This window comes from Lissotriton vulgaris, chromosome 5 (assembly GCF_964263255.1).
Source record: "Lissotriton vulgaris chromosome 5, aLisVul1.2, whole genome shotgun sequence".
In the NCBI taxonomy this organism is placed as follows: Eukaryota; Metazoa; Chordata; class Amphibia; order Caudata; family Salamandridae; genus Lissotriton; species Lissotriton vulgaris.
In genome coordinates this window covers 1,527,699,445-1,527,718,867 of record NC_141693.1, presented here as the reverse complement: position 1 = coordinate 1,527,718,867, position 19,423 = coordinate 1,527,699,445, and the positions used below count along the sequence as shown (strand labels likewise).

The following is a 19,423-nucleotide window of genomic DNA, read 5'->3' as shown; positions in this document are numbered from 1 at the left end:
TTTGAGTTGATTTTGTGTAAGCAACTTAGGGTACAATGTTAAGGGAGGGCCATGAATCTTGGGATATTTTTTAATAATAATAATCTTTATTCGGCATATATACAAAATATGACCATAAAAGATACACATTCATCAGCACAACAAAACAGTACATTTGATCATCACTTAATAAAAATAAAGACGACAGGGAAGTCAGGGCACCGCATAAACATGAGGAGCAATGCTCAAAAACATCTTAAGACATTAAAAAACAGTAAAAAGGTGTACCACACACTATCCCCACAAATGCACCAGGTACTTAAAGGTCTCCATTTATATTCTCGTTGTGATTCTTAGCTTTAAAGCAGACCTTAAAAAATTAGTGACACATGGTAATGTAAAAGCAACAGGGGACACTTTAAAAAAAGTAAGGCGGTCCTGCTTTAAATTATGTTTCCTTAAAAGACCCTTAAGATACACACTTCTCGGGAATGAGCAATACGGACACAAAAGAACAAAGTGAAGGGTATATTGTGGAGACCTATTGTCACAGCCCCAGGGCCCTTTTTAGGTCTTGCCAAGCAGTGCGCATGCGCTGCTTGGAAAAAGACCTTCAGCCATCAATGCAGCTTTTGCCCTAAAAACGTGCATGGGTTCCATAGCCTTCATTGGCAACGAGTGCAAGTCGGAGATTCCCTTGCGAGAGCGAGTTTGACACCATATGTTTGTAATTAACTTACAAATACATGGTGCCCCTGGCTCGTTCCCACAAGGGAAACACTATGTGTGCTCTCGCACACCCCCACCCCTAACCCCTCCCATTTGTAGAGCAAGGCGCGCGCTTGTTAGAAGGGCAATCCGAAGACATGTGGGAGAAGGGCAGCTGTATATATTTGTTTGTGCTGAAGTTTTTTCCCTGCCAAGAGAGAGCAGTCTCTTGCCCCTGGGTGTGTTCTTTAAACCATCGGTTGGAGGCGAGACGTGGAAGGGAACTTATTTCGTATTTTTTTGCACCGTGCGTGTGGGTGGTCCAGTGCAGCCACAATCTTTTTTCAGTCTGATTCTTATTTTTTCTTTTTTGTTGTTCCCCGTAGGTGGTAATCTAGTCCTGTGGCGGTTACCTAGTGCTCGGGCAGAAAGTCTGGACAGCATGGTGGTAAAATAGCGTCAGAGCCATAGTCGGTCTTCTTCGGGTCCGTTCCCTCTAGAACTGACCTGGTGGCTTTCCAAGTATTCCGGGTCGATTGGTCAGGCGGTGATCTAGTTCCCATGTATATGGCGGAATTGTACTTGATCTTTAATGACCGGTGATCCCCGGAACGCTCTGTAGACAGAGTAGCGTGTTGGAGAGCGCAGAGTGGCTTTGCTTGAGGCCGCTCAGCAATTCGGTCCCTGAGCAGCCCATGTTTTACTGCATCGGCCGTCCATTAGTGAATCTTATAGCGCTCCCATCGTGATGAGGTTAAAAGCTTTCTTGGCGCTTGCAAGACATAACGTGAATGACTTGCTTTTAGGCAACGTGGGCATGCTTGATGTCGAAGCGCTGTGATGGCAGATTAAAATGGATAATCCATTTGCGTGCTTCGTCACTGCATAAGAGTAGTGAAGCACTATGTAAATGTGACAGTATGAAAGAAGTACCTGCCACTGAAAGAAGATATTCTACGCAGTACTTCGGGCGTTCAACAATTGCGTAGTTTGCAGACTGTGAGAGAGGTTGTGGAGGTTTCTCTACCCCATATCAGTGAACCCTCTATAGCTCCTTATTTTACCCTACTTCCACTCAGATGAACATTGACCGAAGTTCTGGAGTAAATCAAACATTTAGTGAAATGATGGAAGAGTGTCTGTCCCGTGGCTAAATACAACTGTTTATTAACCATCCCTATTATTGAAGCACCCAGCGGACCCATGGTGGGCGCTGTAGGCATGCTAACAAGCTCATGTGTGGCAAGATGCTCATTCATCCTACGTACACCCGATAGACGCCCCCTCCTGTCTGAGAACTGTGTGTTGCAAAACTGGTGTGAGCTGTCCGTATTGTATTCCACACAGTGAGCGTTCTCCCACACATTACACAGGGGTTCTCTCCAGGCACCTTTCAGCCCCAGTGATCTCCCCCTAGAAACTCCTGGGGTATGTGAATCAATGCAGCCCAGAGTACGAAGAGGCTGTGCCCTGCCTGCGGTGTGTGGCAGGGACCAGCTTGTGTGCACCCCCCATGCACGGAAACCTGATCGGGGACTCTGTGTCCCGGCGCTGATTCCAACAATTACTCACCCGGCTGCACAGGCCCTTATCTGAGGCAGCATCACATAGACGGAGTGTGACAATGGGGGTGTTTCCACGTGGTGCAAGAGGCATCTCCCAGCGAAGGCGCATTTCCAAATAGCTGAGAGGTATCTCCCCACCCACCCAATAACGAGCACGGGTGTGTATATGTATATGGTTTTTAAATACAATTTTTATTGTTATTTCTTTTTCATATATTTCCACACATCAATAAACATTAATCATCTCCATTTGTAGTTAATTAGTACATTACACGTTCAACTGCATACACGGACATTTTACCTCAACACAGATTTAGAACAGCTTAACTGGTGACATAATCTCCCAGTATCCCTCCCATGTCATTTGAGTTTTTTTGTGTATACACCACCAGTCCCCGTCTTTATTCATGGGCTATCTTCAGGGGTTGATACAGTTTGTGGAGGTTAACAGACATTCCCCCGAGACTCATTCCACTTCCCCCATATTCTGGACCATTTTTTGGGACATCCACTATGTGTATAAACCGCTCTTTCAGCCACCATAGCGGCATCCATGTCATTCCCCCATTGCTGCTGTGTAGGTGCCCCAGTTCGTGGCTATATTTCGCTTAGCAATCGTCATCCCAAGTGTGGCCCAATTTTGTAGTCCCAGGTTTATGTCAGTAGGCTGCCAAATGCTTAGGAGGCAGCATCTGGGATCTCGCTGGACCTCTGCCCCCCCCCCCACCTCTGAGATCTCATTCAACATTTGTTCCCAGTAGGAGTGTATCTTTGGACATTCCCATATTATATGATAAAATGGTCTGACTTGCCCACACCCCCTGAGGCAAAGTGGATCAAGCGTGCGCCCGAGTTTATGTAATGTGGTGCGAGAGTAATATATACAATGTAGCACTTTAAGTTGTATAAGTTTTAGCCGAGATGGGATCGCTGCCTCCCGGGCCGACGCCAGTGCATCCATCCAGTCTGAATCCTCAATGTCTCCTAATTCTGTTTGCCATTTGTCTCTCAATGCTACCATGGGGTCCGGCTGATTATTTACCAGCTTACGGTAAGTCTGTGATATGGCTTTTTTGTCCATGTAGTCTGTGAGGAGACTGTCTTCCAGGGGTGAAGATTGTGCTTATTCGGTGCCTAGGGGGATAGCACTCTGGAGAGCGTGTCTGATTTGGACATAGCGGTAGAGTTCAGTTTCTGCCATCCCAGACCTTTCTTGCAGAGTTGCAAAGGGAAGGATCTCTCCCTTCACCCAAAGATCACAGATTTTAGTAATGCCTATGAGGTCCCATTGCCTGAATCCTTTAGTGTTCGACAGGGGGCCTAGACATCGAGTCTCCCAAAGTGGGGAGGCTATTGTTAGTATTCCTTCCCAACCCAACACTCTTTGTGCAGTGTGCCAAATTTTGATCGTGTGGGCTGTGGGACCTGGGAGTGTATGTCATCTCTTGTTAGTGTAGCGGGCCTTCATCAAGCGATCTACGGGTAATATATTCCTGTCTACTCTGAATGCTGGGTCATCCTACGGGACATGCAGCCATTGATTTATGATCATTAGTTGTGAGGCACTGCTTTCCTGTCTTCTATACACACATGAATGCAGCTGTTGCAACCATCTCAATCACTCAGACCACAGATTTGCAGCTAGTTACAAATACCAGTGAGCATAATATGAAAGCACTCTGGACTATCATTACTTAATAAGGAGGACTTTTATCCTTTTTGTAGCTGGTACAGAAGATAATGGTTATAAATGTATGCAGCTGTTGTCACCATCTCAATCACTCAGACCACAGATTTGCAGCTAGTTGCAAATACCAGTGAGGATAATATGAAAGCACTCTGAACTATCACTACTTACTAAAGAGGACTTTTATCCTTTATGTAGCTGGTATATAAGAGTATTTGAAAGCACCTAGAAGTAAATAACAATAGAAAGACTCTACCTACCATGGATGCTGGAGTAGTTTCTGACGGTCAGCCTTCCTAGGTAACTAAAAGAAAAGGAAAATGCAACAATACATTACCATTTTTTCATGCTGAAACAAACAGAACTGTGGAAGCTGTGAGTGTGGCAATGTAGAAATCATTTCACAATTAATACAAAAAAGGTCTAAACTTGATGTGAAAAACTAGATGCAAATATATAATGTATGTTACATTTAGTTAAAAATAGTTGAAGGTTTCAGACATAGAAAATGTATAGCCTCTCTTTACTCAACTTACCTTCTAAAGATCGAAATGAAGTACACAAAGATGGGGCTGAACATGAATTGGATAGAAATTGATTAATTCCTTATACAATTCAGCCATAACGCAAAAAGATACATAGGGGCATATGTACAAGGAAGTGGCGGAGTGAGGCATTAGCCCGCATGGCTTAACACCTCACTCCGCCACTTCAGAAATGCAAGGCTGCACCATATTTACGAGGATATGGTGCAGCCTTGTGTTTCCCCCTGGGCTGGTGCAACATTTAGCATTGTAACACCAATGCAAACACCCTTGCACCTGCAGGCACCCTTGCACCATAGTGCAAGCGTGTCTGTGTGCAGGGGAAAGATTGTTTATGTACAGGAAGGTCCTTCTTCCTGTACATAAACAATCTTTCAATGCCATTTTGTCACTTCTATGTGTGCTGCTTAATGCAACACACATGGAAGTCACAAAATGGCTTTTTAAAAAAAATACTGTTTATGTATAGGAAGGAGGACCTTCTTGTACATTAACAATCCAAGGCATTTTGCTTTTTCCATGTGTGCAAAAACGAGGAGAAATACTGCATTTCTCCTCGTTTTGCCAACTTAAGACAAGGTTTTACCTAGTCTTAATTTTGGCACTGCCTCCTACGTACGCTGCCCTTGTACATAGGGTGCAGCTTCAATATCTATGGCTGTTTCTGTGGAAGAACCACTGCAACACCCACTGCTGACCCCTTTCATGCCAAGCATACAGTGAAAGGGGCCTTATTTACAAGGCAGCATTAAGCCACATTAAGCGGTTTAACGCTGCCTTAAATAAGGCTAAGCCCCTATCGTCACCACAACGTCATTATAAGTAACGTTGTGGTGGTGATAGGGGCTTGTACATGTGCCCCACAGTTTTTTGTTTTATTCTAATGGTACGAAAATGTGAGCAAAGGACGTTCAGCATTAAAAATAAAATTTCACAAACATAAATCTTTGGAACAGAGACAGCTAAATGTTTCCAGACGGTACCAGAAAATATAAAAGTATATCTAGCTGTGAATATTATTAAAAATAAAGCTATCTGTGCAGATTATATGCTAGGAGGTGAGAATCAACACAGTGTTCTAATGCTGCAAATGGCTCATAAGCAAGGCCAACTCCCTGGCTTCTCATAGTGGCTTCTCAGCATGATGCAGCTTCCTATTTCTTGGCCTTCTGCAACTGTTTGTGGTGAAAAACAAGATTTGTGTGGGGTTTAGCCAATGCTCCAGGCTAGTTTATCCCAACTATCGCACTCCAGAGGTCTAACCACATATATAAAAGCACAAATATCAGATCAGTAGACATACAAAACAACTTCACAACTAAAAACTGATTTTTTTTCTTCATTTTATAAAATAATAGCCATTTATTTGTAGTCAATTGAGATAGATTCACCCATCACTATCAGACCAACCAATTCCTTTAAGCACCTCTTCTCACTTCTCTCTTCTCACCAGCCAACACTCTCACCTCATGCCCATCTACACACCTCAAAACACAGTGACATGCTCTGACACTATCAACGTTCTCTCTGCCCTACATATTGTTCCATATCTACTCTCTCACTTTGCATCCGCTCTAAACTGCATCCATTCACACACAACACACACACTCTTGCTCATTTTCACAGGAACACACACACACACATATTCTTCACTCTCCCGTTTTCTCTACTCTTGCCGACTACCTTCATTTTCACTATTTGTAAAATCAAAGGCAAAACCAGGACTTGCTAACATGTCCTTACAACCTTCATTAGAACAGAACAATATTTTATATTAAATTAATAAAGTGGTTTATGCTACACAGTTGATCATTTCAAATCACATAAAAGGTATATGTTTAAATACTTTGACATTGAAATATTTTTAGAAAATATAAATGCTAGCTTGCAGATCCAAACAAGCCAAAAGTGATGTTTACACCACGGTTACCACCTAGACAGTATTTGACATTCTGGCCAGTATTTTTATATATATATATATATATATGTATAGATTCCAATCCTGAATCGTACTGTAGAAAGACAGGCGCTGACTCCGTGGGGTAAGTTGATCAACGAGAAAATGTATTCCATGCGGTGGACATTTGACGCGTTTCCGCGGCACACAACCGCCTTGCTCACAACATCTTTCCTCACAATGTGAAGTGCTCTATATACGTATATACATGTGATTTACTTGGTACATTGGACGTGGGTTGTCATGGATACCATCTTCCCTGTGAAGGACATAGAAGAGGTCTGTTGCGTGTAAAATGTTAATTCATGGTTTAACATCTAGTGTTTCTTTCACACCAGAAATAAAAGAAAAATGTTGATTATAAAACAACGTATAAATATATAGATTAGAATCAACACCACGGTGGCCCCAATAGTTGAATTTCACAATTAAGCATCTCATTGGCAAGATTGAAAATAAACCTGTATAATAGTGATACAAAAGCAGATGTTGTTAACCTAAGAAGAGAAGATCAGGTTCTTTCTGAACGAATGGAAATTTTGGAAAACAACGCTCGTCGCAATAACCTTCGAATTTTGAACATCCCTGAAGGTAGTGAAGGCTCCAATATTAAACAGTTCATAGTTCCACTCCTAAAGGACTCCCTGGGGCTTGAGGTGTCAGCAGAGGAATTAAATATCGACATTCAAAGAGTCCATAGGGACCCCTTTAGGAAGAATCCTCAGAGAACAAAGCCCAGAAAAGTTCTTGTAAATTTCCTCACCTACTCCATTAAAGAGCTTATCTTAAACCAAGCACTTAAACAAAAATCTGTAAGTGGTAAGGGATTTACCTTTCAGGTCAGATCAGATTTGTCTAGGACTACATTGGATAAACAGTGGGAGTAGGGGGGGAGATTGGATGCTTTCAGGAAGCTAGGTGCAGTTGCACATTTAAAATTTCCAGCAGCACTGCAGATATTGTACAACAATAAGATGCATGATGTTAGATCGGCAGATGAACTCCTGTTAAAGTGGGGGAATAAGGGGGGTCCTTCAGGCTAAAAGGCCGGGTTCCAACTGGCTTTATTTCGGGGGTTTCTTATTTTAAACTAAGGCCGTTCGCTTTGAGATGGCACGTAAGGATGACTTGACTTATCTAAAACATTTTAATAATTAATAGGGTGAAAAAAAAAGAAAGAAAATAAATAATAATATTGATGAAAAATATCGGGAAAAAACATAGAACACCTCTCTTAGTACTGAGTTTAATTTATAGCCTTAATAATCAGCTATAGGCACGTTAGGGATTTCTTCTCACGTTTAATGGGTTTAAGCATTGTGGGGGCCGGGGGGGGGCGCTATCTCTAGGCGTAGTCCAGACAGATAGGGATAGGGTTTCCTATAGGGGGTGTGGGGTTAGAGAAGGGCACTGGGTAGCTGAGAGGGCACGGTGTGGCAAATTTTTAAAAAATGTCCGCCTTTTCTTCCCTGAATTATTTATCTTTCTTGATGGGGTGGCATTTGTAAAGGTGGCATTGGTCTGTGAGATTAAGAGTTTGTACATGTTCTTCAGAATTGTCTATAGAAAGGTCGATGGGTATATGTTACATAGGGCATATAAGATAGGCGGGGAGAGCTCTTGTTATGAATAGTCTGGAGTCCTCTCCTGGAATATTAATGGCCTCCGTACCAGACCTAGGAGAGAAAAGATCTTGCAGTATCTTCGAGATTCTGGTGCGCAGGTCATTATCCTCCAGGAGACGCATATGACAGAGCCCGAGATGCTTTCCCTAGCAAAAATTAATACATGGATAGACCTTTGTGTTGCTACGACCCAGTCCATGAATATTAGAGGAGTAACTGTTCTCTTTAAAAAATCGATAAAATCCCGGCTTGTCTCTAAACTGGTAGATCCAGCAGGTAGATGGGTGATTGTTACTGCAATTATTGCAGGAACTTCTGTAACAATAGTGGGATATTATGGTCCTAACCAGGATGATCCCGCTGCCCTTAAATCTATTTTTTCACATGTACTAATCTATTCAGGCCCGGGGGATTTTAATATCGTCTTAGACCCTCTCTTAGATAAGACACCGAATAGTCGGGCGCAAAGTGCATCGAAAACCAGGTCTTTTTTATTGGAAAGTATGAGACAGTATGGTTTTGTGGATATACGGAGAGCGAGGTCTGGTCAGCAATGAGGTGTTTCTTTTCATAATCTTATATATCATCACAAATCAAGGATTGACTTTATTTTGGTCAACCAGGCTTTGAAGAGTGTTGTTAAATCGATTAATTATCTCCCCCTACATTTATCTGACCACTCTGCGGTGTCCTTAAGATTGGAAGGTCTCTCTAGGGCTTCTCCTAGTAGGTGGTCATTTGACCGATCCCTTTTGTTGGATACTGAGGAGATCGCATTCTTAGGAAATGAATCTGAATGCTTTATGAGGGTGAATCTTTATTCAGCCTCACTAGACTCTGTTTAGGATGCCTACAAAGCATTCCTAAGGGGGCAATTAACCAGCTGGGGCATATATAAGATGAAGTTGTATAGGGAATAACTAGCCGCTAAAGAGGTGGAAATCGATAACATACGAAGGGAACTAGATTTACATCTAGATGCCCCAGTTAACATTCGACAGAATCTACAACAGGAGCTTTTTAAAGCAAAGGGGCACTTGGAATCGGTATTAAATACTCGGATTATGCTTAGATGGGAGGCCAGTAATATTATCCATTTTGAGTATGGTGAGGGCGCAGGCCAACTTTTGTCCTAAAGGTTGAAGACAGACCACGTTCGAAACAATATCAGTTCGATTATACAGGACAATGTGGAATATACATCTGATGAGGATATTCGAAGGCTTTTTAGAATATTCTTCCAAGAAATCTATAGGGAGAATGAAGTCATCGACTCGAACCTTATTGATGACTGGTTGAGTGAAATTCAACTCCCTTCATTGAGCTTGGATCAGAGGGACTGGTTGGATAGATCTATTACACAAGAAGAGGTAAAATTGGCCATTAAGGGTAGTAAGAAGGGGAAAGCGGCAGGACCCGATGGCCTGCCTGCTGAGATATATAAGTCCTTAGAATTGGTTCTTGTCCCCTATTTAACCTCATTATTTAACCAGATTCTTCAAGATGGTATTCGACCTCCAGCCTCTTGGAAAAAAGCCTCGATAACACTGATACTAAAGCCAGGGAAACCGGCATCAAATTGTGGGTCATACAGACCAATTTCGATATTAAATGTTGATTATAAAATCTTTGCTTCTGTGATGGCTAATAGATTAGGGTCAGTGGTGGGAGATACCCTACACCAGGACCAAAGGGGGTTCATTAAGGGTAGGCAATGGTTTGAACTAACGTACGATTTGATAGGGGCTATAGATGTAGCAGCCACCTGCTCTATGCCCTTGGCGGTTCTCACTCTTGACGTGATTAAGGCCTTCGACAGGGTAAACTAGTCATACCTGTCGGAGGTCTTGGATAAATTCAACATTGGTGAAAAGTTTCGGCGTACTGTGAGACTGCTTTATCAAAATCCTTCGGCGTGCCTCTTAGTGAATAGTGCAGTGACAGATCCTTCAACATCATGAGGGGAAAACGTCAGGGTTGTCCACTTTCCCCTCTCCTATTTGATCTATACATCCAGCCATTTGCTCAAAAACTGAGAGACGACATTAACATCGTTCGTCTGCCCTCCCCGCGGTCAGCAAACTCGCCCACGATTTTGGAGAAATCTCGTGGTATGAGATTAATGCTTCTAAAATGGAGATTATGGCCTGGAATTGTGGGGATGGGGGAACGCAGATCAGCTCCAAAATGCGATATTTAGGTATCACCATTGCACAAGATATAAATACAATTGTAGAATCAAACTTCCTATCAGTAGCTAAGGACTGTAGGAAACTCATGAGAACATGGTCTTCTTTACCTCTGCCCATTCTGGGGAAAATTAATCTCATTAAGATGTCCATCTTGCCAAAAGTCACCTTTTTGTTTAACACTATTCCTTTATATTTTGAACCCGCACTTTTTGTTAAGCTGCAGAGCAACATTAATTCATTTGTTTGGGCACAACACACACCCAGGATCACCTGGAAAAAACATAGGCGGGGTAGGGAAAAGGGAGGCTTAGCAGCCCCCAATCTTTAATTGTATGCATGGGCATTCCGAATGACCCACTCCCACATGCTATTGAAGACACCTACAAGTAGTGGGATAGGCTGTATGTTTAGAGCTATGCTCAATGGAGCGAGCCTCTCTTTGGATGGTTTTCTGTTCAAATTTGGAGACCCCAAATTTAAAAATAAAATAAAACTAAAAGTCCTACAAGGGATGTCTAAAACATGGTTTAAACTCCGTAGTCCTGTTTCAATGGGCTATTTTTCTAGTAAAGCACCTCTTTGGGATTCACCTGGGACCCCGGGTTGGCTTAAGGATAGCCTTGCTCTACCCTTGAGGGAGGCAGGGCTTAAAGAATGGGGCGATGTGTTTCTAGAAGGAGACTTAATTTCATGGAACTCTCTTAAGGATAGGACGGGATTAGATCTTTCAAAGTTTAAATATCTGCAAATGACCAGCTGGGGTCAGGCACAGTCTGCAACGAAGAGTAGATTCCTAGTGGGTGGAGGAAACCAGCTTATATTCCAGCTACTAGATAAAAGCCCTTTTAAAAAGGAGCTCTCCTTCTGGTATCACACAATGTTGGAGGAGATGGACAGCAATTTCCAACTAGCCAAAAAACTCTGGGGAAGCTCCTTCTTAGCCCAGGATGTTACTAAACTTTGGTTAGACTCCTTTAAAACATTGTGGAACATTGTAAAACCAGCCTGGCTACATCGTAACCATTTATTTACACTGCATAGGGCATATTATTCACTGCTGAGACTCTCAAAATTTTCACAAGGCTCGCCGGTATCCTGTCCGAGATGTGGAGAAAATATGGCTTCGGATCTGCATATGTTTGTGGATTTTCCAATTTTGTCCCCTTTTTGGGGATCAGTAAACAGCTTTTTGTCTACCTCTTTGGATCGGCATCCTGCTAACTCTGATACACATAATTTTTGGAGTAGTGGAGGGAGTCTTAGGTCCAGCCAAGAATCTCATATTTTACTCTATTCTGTTAGCTAGAAGAGAAATCTGCAGAAAGTGGAAAGACTCTTCGCCTCCTACTTTACAAGATTGGCAGGCATCGCTATTACAAGTTGCCAAATTAGATCTAGCAGTGCCTGGTAGCCAGAATAAGAGAGCTTTTTGGCATCTTTTGAATTGGGGTTGATTCTGGGAGTCTCCGACAGGGTTTTTTTTGTGGTTTTTTTTCTTTCCCCCGGTCCGATGATTACGTTGCCCTGGCCTGTAGGCCTATTCTAATCAGGTGGCGTCCTGAATGTGGCTAAATATAACGCTTGGCAGATTACCCGTTTTGGTCTTTGTACCTATGTCTGTAGGGGTTTTGAGACACAATCATTGGCACTGCCTAACTTGATCTAAGGCCCTGCCACCCAGTTATCTGAGATGGTGTCTCGCTCTAGATAGAATTAAAACAACTTGACCTGGGTAGTAAATGAGGACAAAAAAAAATAAAATAGTGATACATTCATAGTTAACCAACAGGAAATGATCCATTGAAAACTGGGAACATGTATGCAATTAAAAACATTATAAACCAAGGTGTTTTGCTTCCTATTTCTTCCGTCATCTCCCTACTTCTACTGTGGATCCTATGGTAGCTTGCTAGGTGGTGACTGCCAGTGCGAGTATTTCTACCTTGTGCTATACGTACTATGTCCCTGTCGGGCTACACTTCTCCTGGTATTGAATTGTGTAAAGAATCGCAACAGTGGCTACCATGGGTGTTCTGCTAGTGCGGTGTTTAGTTGGCTGCATATTTGGTACGTTAATTGTTAGGGTTTGTGTCTTGCTGCCATAGTGGGTTGTAAAACTTGATGTGTGGTGAAGGACTGGGTTCTTTTGGACCCAGCGGTGCCAGGGCACAACACCTGAAACCTTCGTGGGTAACCTGCTCCGGCGTACAAGTCACAGAGACACGGGACACTTCCTTCGGCGTCAAAGAGTCAAGGTTTATTTACTGCAGGGAACACAGAAGTCACGACAAGTACAACACGTGCAACTTGGGGAGACTGCTTCAAATTGGTTCTGTGGATCGCTCCTTTTATACAGTTTTTACCCATAGGCTAACATTGAACACAATAGTTTACAACCCAGTTCCCACATCTAGCTCCCAGAGGGGTCGCTTTGGTCACTTTGAAACACATAAGGTCCGGAACATAAGTGCGGAAACATTTGGCGGTTCCCAACTGTAAAAACCCATCTTCCCACCATTAGCAAATTCCAATCAGCAGTAAAGTAGATTGAAATAGGAACGAAGACAGGTGCAGAGGAAGCCGGAGACAGTGGGGAGATCGGAAAGGGTGTAAAAGGGGAGGTGTCGGGAAGCACGAGATACAGGCATCAAAGGGACGTGCCTAATGAGATGCACGGCTGAGACAATAAGTCCGTGCGGCAAGATGAGCCTCGAGCGGCGCCACCTGCCTTACAGTAACAACCCCCTCGTCATAAAGACACTTTCAAAGAACATGTGTCTTCCGCAAATATCTTGGGAGTCCCAGGGTCGCGAAGCGGACAGCGTCCGTTCGCTGGCTACTTGAGGGCAAGAGACAAAATGGATGCCGTATCTAAGATGGAACCCGTGGGTACAGATGAGAAACCCACATAACAAACGAACGGTTTAAGTTAGCACAGCGAAACTGCGCACACTTACTAAACTCGTCATTTGCGGTTCATAGATACCAGACTCGACCATATTCGTGCGAGTCGAAAACACCACTTACAATTGTCACGGAACCTCAGTGGTCCCCAATGTTGGAGCTAGTAGGGTGTATGACGGGTGAAAGGTGCTCTAAGTAACATGGCCATGGTTATGTGTGGGCAAAAATTAATGTGGGTGCAACTAAGTGGTCATATGTCCTTGTAATCCTACCAAGCAATGTAAATAGTAAAAAGGAAGTAAAGAATTGTGGGTCAGTTGTTAAGGGGGGTGAGTCAGGGAAGGAGGAAGTTGCTATTACAGTAAGGTTATTTAGGGACTAAATGTCAGAAGGTGTCAGAGGTGCACACTCATTGCCTCATCTGCGTTCAGGCCGTTGGGTGTCTTGGAATCTAGAAGGATTATATACCTCGATTCTAGTCTCCTGAGGGCTAGTTGTCTGTTTCCCCCTCTGTTATTTTTCTTGATGTTGTCTATGACAAAGTACCCCAGGTCTTCCGCCCTTCCACCATGATGTAGATTGATGTGACGTGCTACAGGGTATGCAGGTTTGTCATTCCCGATAGCCCTCAAGTGTTGTAATATTTGCACGTGGACAGGGTATATCGTGCTCCCTACATAGTTTTTTCCACAGGTGCATTGCAGAACGTACACTGCAAAATCTGTTTTGCAGGTGAAATTCCCCCTGATTTCTAATGGAGTTTTCCTGAGTTGAAGAGGTACTTTACATGTGTTGATGTCGTGTTTACATGCTTTGCACTTTGTGCACTTGAAAAAGCCATTTTTACTTTTAAGCCATGTGGTGCTATTCTCTTGCTTCAGGGCATTGGACACCAGTTCTTGTTTCATGATTTTTGCACGTCTGAACGTTAATTGGGGTCATTTTGTACATGCAAGACCTAATATGGGGTCACTGCGGACAATCGGCTAGTGTCTATAGATGATCTTACGTAGTTGCGTGTGGTATTCATTGTACCCTGTGAATAGTCTGGGTGTATCTTCTGTTTCTTTCTTGACTGCTTGATCACTGGCTCTTGGCTTAAAAATAAGTTTTTCCCTTACTTTGTAATGGTATGTTATGTTATGTTATATTTCATTTGTACAGCGCACAGCTACTAAAAGTGTCCCGACGCTAACTCACGAAAGTCCAATTAATCACACTCCGAATCAATCTTAAAAGAGCAGCGTTTTCAGTTGTTTTTTAAAAAGTAGTGAGTCAGAGACACTCCTCAGAGCCAGCGGTAACTGATTCCCGGCCAAACCAGCGTTGGGGGCGAAAGAATTTCCACCTAGCCTCTGGCGATTGAACCGGGGGTTCTGTATAAGCAACTGATCCGAAGACCGCAGATGCCGCGATGGTTTATAAAAGGCACATCTCTTCTGTAAATAACTAGTACCGAGCCCATACAGCGCGCGCTGAACAATGGATAGCATTTTACATTTAAAACGTGACTCCACTGGCAGCCAATGCAGGGTGCGTAAGTGGATACAAACACTCTGATTAGAAGGCAGTCCCAATAGCAGTCTAGCGGCATCGTTTTGGACCACTTGCAATTTCCTAGTCAGATAAGCAGGAGTACCCACCAGGAGAACGTTGGCGTAGTCAAGGCGGGATAAGATCAATGCCCAAACCACGATCTCCTTAGAACTGATTGGCAGAAGAGGAAGACATTTCTTCAAGGTTTTCAGGGTCCCGAAGCATGTCCCTGTCAGTTTTTTTTATCTGGGATGAGAACTTCAGATCTTCATCAAATCACACCCCAAGATTTTTGGCAGAGCCCTTGCTCGCCATTGGCCGGGGGAAATCTGTAGGCCACATTCTGTCGCTGAAATCCACAGCGAATGAGCCGTAAAGGAGAACCTCCGATTTTTCTTCATTGCACTTCAACTGAGCGCCTGCCAGCAAATGAAACACCTCGGCAAGACAATGCTGCACGGCCTCCACCGAGTCCTCTCACCTCTCCCATGAGAACAGGAGTTGTGTGTCATCAGCGTAGGCCATCACCTTAGCCCCCAAGGACTCCGCAAGGTAAACCAGCGGAGTCATGTAGATGTTAAACAGAAGAGGGCTAAGGGATGACCGCTGCGGAACGCCAGTAGACAAATGCAACGGCACAGACGCACAGGGAGGCAGCCACACCTGCTGAGATCTGCCCTCCAAGAAAGATCGAATCCAACTCAAAGCCGAGCCTGAGATGCGGATTGCCATTAGGCGATCTAGAAGAAGCGAATGGGGCACCATATTGAATGCTGCTGAGAGATCGAGCATGACCAAAGCAACTCTCCCGCCGGCATCCAGGCACTCACGGATCGCCTCTGTGACCTCCAACAACGCAGACTCCGTGCTATGAGCCGCACGGAACCCAGATTGCGCCGGATGAAGCAGGCCAGACACCTCAACAAAGTTGGTAAACTGAGAAGTCATGACCTTCTCGCAGACTTTATCTAAACTTGGCAGAAGGGAGATAGGCCGATAATTGGCCGGTGACTGAGGATCAAGGGATGGCTTCTTAAAGAGGGGCAGAATTAGTGCTTGCTTCCAAGGCAACGGGACCCTGGCCTCGCGGAGCGACTGATTAATCACTAGATTGACCTCAAAGTTAATAGTGTTAGCCACCTCCGCAAGGAGCCTCGCGGCACACAGATCTTTCAGCGAGCCGGATTTAAGCACTTTCAGAATTCTGAGTGACGTAGTTAGCTCCACCGGACTGAAACCCGAAAAGGTGCTACCCCGCTCACTATCCTCAAGCTCAGTCGAAGCAGGCAGTATTAGCTTGGGCCCATTCAAAAAAGATTGTTGTATACAGGCTATTTTTTCCTGAAAAAAATTAGCCAAGGTATTACACCAGGCAACAGAGGATGGTATCACCGCCGCCTGGGCCTTGGGAGCCACAAAACTCTGTACAATGGCAAATAATTCTTTGGAATTATTATTAGCCCTCTCAATACGAGCTGAAAAATAACAGCCCTTAGCCAAGCCAATAGATGAATATTAAAGCTTCTGTTTGACTCTAAGTGCCTGTTTGGCTAGTGGACAATAGCCACTAGAGCGCCAGGCTCTTTCAAGCACCTTACAGGCATGTTTCATTGTTCTCAGCTCCGGATTAAACCATGGCTTGGAGGGAGACTCTCTCCTAAGCTTACCATGCACCGGCGTGGAGAAGGCACTGACCGAATCAGCAATCCAATCAGCAAAGCTAGCCACATTCTCATCCAAACTGCCTAGAAGGAGGGGTCGCCCCGCATCCAAACAGCCGCTAAGTTGCCCAGCATCCAGTTTGCTGGCAGAGGGGGGCGATGGTATGAGGCCTCTTGCACCGGGCGTTGCACCACCCAAGAAAAAAATATGGGGAAATGGTCCGACCAAGCGACCTGTAACGGCTCCCTTACCAGTATCTGGAAATTAGCACAAATGGGGTCAAGAATATGGACCCCTTTGTGGGTCAGGTGTTCCACCCACTGGGAAAGCTGAGTCATCTGAAGCGTCTCTAGAAAAGCAACCGAATCCACCGAGTCTATGGCATCCAGATGCAGATTGATATTGCCCAGCAGCAGATAGTTATTAATACTGGATGATCCTTCTATTACTGTTATCCTGGGCAAAAGCAGCAGAATTCCTCGCCCTGAGCACTGACGTGCGCAGACGGGCTTGCCATCTGTGCGCCCGCTGCGTGTTCTCTCCAAGCACATTCTTATAGGGTGTGGCTAATGCCGGTATGCTGCGTGAGGACAGCAGTTTAAAAATTCATTCACCCCCATTCCCATTTTGCACATAAAATGCAACAATTTTTAGCGTACAGAGGCAACAAATAAAATAACTTTTCCCAAGTAGCGACCGATCACACTGGGCTACGGTAAATAGCCTAATATCCCAATGCCGGTATGCTGCATGAGGACAGCTGGACCGCTGACCGTGAAAACGCGTGTCACGTCCAAAATGGCCACTGCCTGATTCAACTGTGCCTGGGTAAGCCGCAGTAGCTTGTAGGTTAGCCACCCCGAGTAGCCAAGCAAAAAGTGCCCCACACAACCAAATTCCCCCCAAAATTGCCGGAACACAAATCAATTCCCTTCAAAGTTTAAAAATTCATTCACCCCCATTCCCATTTTGCACATAATGTAGCAACAATTTTTAGCGTACAGAGCGAACAAATAAAATAACCTTTCCCAACTTTGGTGGAACATTTCTGCTCTGCTTTGGCCAGGGTTGTTTTATTGTAGCCCCTGTCTTGCAGTCTGTCAAAGAGCTCATTCTTAGATTTTTCGAAACTTTCCTTTGTACTACAGTTGCCCTTCATTCTCAAGCATTCTGCCTATGGAATACTGGAAATGAGGCTGGTCGGGTGAAAGCTTTCGGCATGCAAAATAGCATTTCCGGAGGTGGGTTTCCTGTGTGTTCGGGATTGGATCTTGTTGCTACTGATGTATAACTCTAAGTCTAGTCAGACAATTTTTTCAGTGTTGGTGGTACATGTGAACTGCAGGTTGAGTGTGTTCTGGTTCAGTGCACTCTGTTCGCTGCCTTTCCATAGAATGAAAATGTTGTCAATATAGCGACAATATAGTGCCACATTGTCAGACATTTGTGTGTGGTGTTTCGTCATGAGTACTTGCTCCTCCCACCAGTCCATATGCAAATTAGCATAGCTGGGGGCGAAGCAAGTACCCATGGACGTGCCTTGTGTCTGCTTGTACAGAAGTTTATCAAACATGAAGGTGTTGTTTTGAAGACACCACTCCGTCATCTGTAGCAACATCATGGTATGTTGGTAAAGCCCTCTGTCTCTGCTGCTTAGATAGTGTTTGATCGCATTCAGTCCGTCCCTGTGCCTAATGCTGGTGTAAAGGTTTTGTACATCAAGGGTGACAAAAACATATTCATTGTGCCAATTATTGTCAAAGCATTTTGTCAGAAAATCACAAGTGTCCCTGATGTATGCTGGAAGACTTTGCACATGTGGCTGCAGAAAGTGGTCTATGAATTTGCTAGTATTCTCGAACAGTCCTCCAATTGCCAACATGATGGGTCTCCCTGGCGGGCATTTCTCATTTTTGTGAATCTTCGGGATTAAATAAAGTTGTGGCATCACCGGATAATTATTTTTCAAGAAGTCGAACTCTTGTTTGGCAATGAGTCCTGCTGTCCTCCAGTCATACAGACTCCTGTGATACCTCTCCCGGATGTTGGCAATGTTTGAGGCGCTGATTCTCAGATAGCAATTTCTGTCTGAAAGTTGTGACATTGCTTCCCTGGTGTACATTTCCAGGGGCCAGAGGACAACGTTTCCCCTTTCATCAGACCAGCGCACCATGATATCATTTTGGTCTTTGATCTTCTTCATGACAGCCTCGTATTCAGTTCTCTGGTTATGTTTCCTCTTGGTGAAGTCGTTGCTGCTTTCCATAGCCAGATCCTTCAGGTCTTTGATCACTTTGTCTGAGAAGATGTCGATGCTATCTTTAGGCATTAATGGACAGAAAACCGATTTCGGATTAAAATGAGTCTGAGATGTTGTTTGGATATTTACGCCTGCATGTCTGTCTGCTTCTCCTGTGCTCATGATTTCCAATTCTTCACAATTGTCAATTTCAACCATGCCTTTGATGAATTGCATATCAGCCAAGAGTTCAGTGAGTTGCCTGTTGTTTCCTCTTCATCGGTACTACTGGCCTTGTCTCGTGCATTAAAAAAGTACTTGCGTAATTTGAGTCTCCATATGAACTGATGCAGATCAATTCTCATCTGAGTGTAGTCAAAATGAGTTACTTTACAATAGGAGAGGTCTAGCGAAAGAGTTTGTTTTTCATTTGTTGTCAATGTCATATCTGATAGGTTGATTACTGTGTTATTGCTTCCGTTTGTGTTTATCATCAGAACAGATGCTTCTGTCTGAATGTTTGCTTCCTTGTTTTTTGAATTGCACCTGCCCCATCTCCGGTTTTTCCACCTTCTGCTCCTTGATTGGTAAGTTTGTTTGGATCTTGCCCCAGCCGTGGTATTCTTGGCCGCAGGCTCATCAGGCGTTCTACATTTAAAAAAGCAAATTCTTGCACGGGTGTGGGGATTTTGAATGCCTGGACTCCGCTTCCTGCACCTTCAGGGTCCGAATCAGCTTCGGAGCTCACTTCTGATCACTGGGCCCCACGTACTCTTGTATTCCGCTGCATGCTGCTGATAATTGCGGGCGGCGAATGTTGTCAA

General features: G+C 44.0%; 1 protein-coding gene across 2 annotated transcripts in view; it reads right to left on the bottom strand.

The window, feature by feature from the left end:
- Positions 1-19,423, bottom strand: part of LOC147712933 (cytosolic phospholipase A2 gamma-like) — a 735,829-nt gene that overhangs the window by 632,625 nt on the left and 83,781 nt on the right. For both annotated transcript variants that reach the window (XM_086923597.1, XM_086923598.1), the window contains exon 2: positions 4,200-4,243. In XM_086923597.1, the coding sequence (XP_086779723.1) occupies positions 4,200-4,202 (3 nt within the window). In that variant the 5' untranslated portion in view covers positions 4,203-4,243. The remainder of the gene's footprint in view (positions 1-4,199; positions 4,244-19,423) is intronic.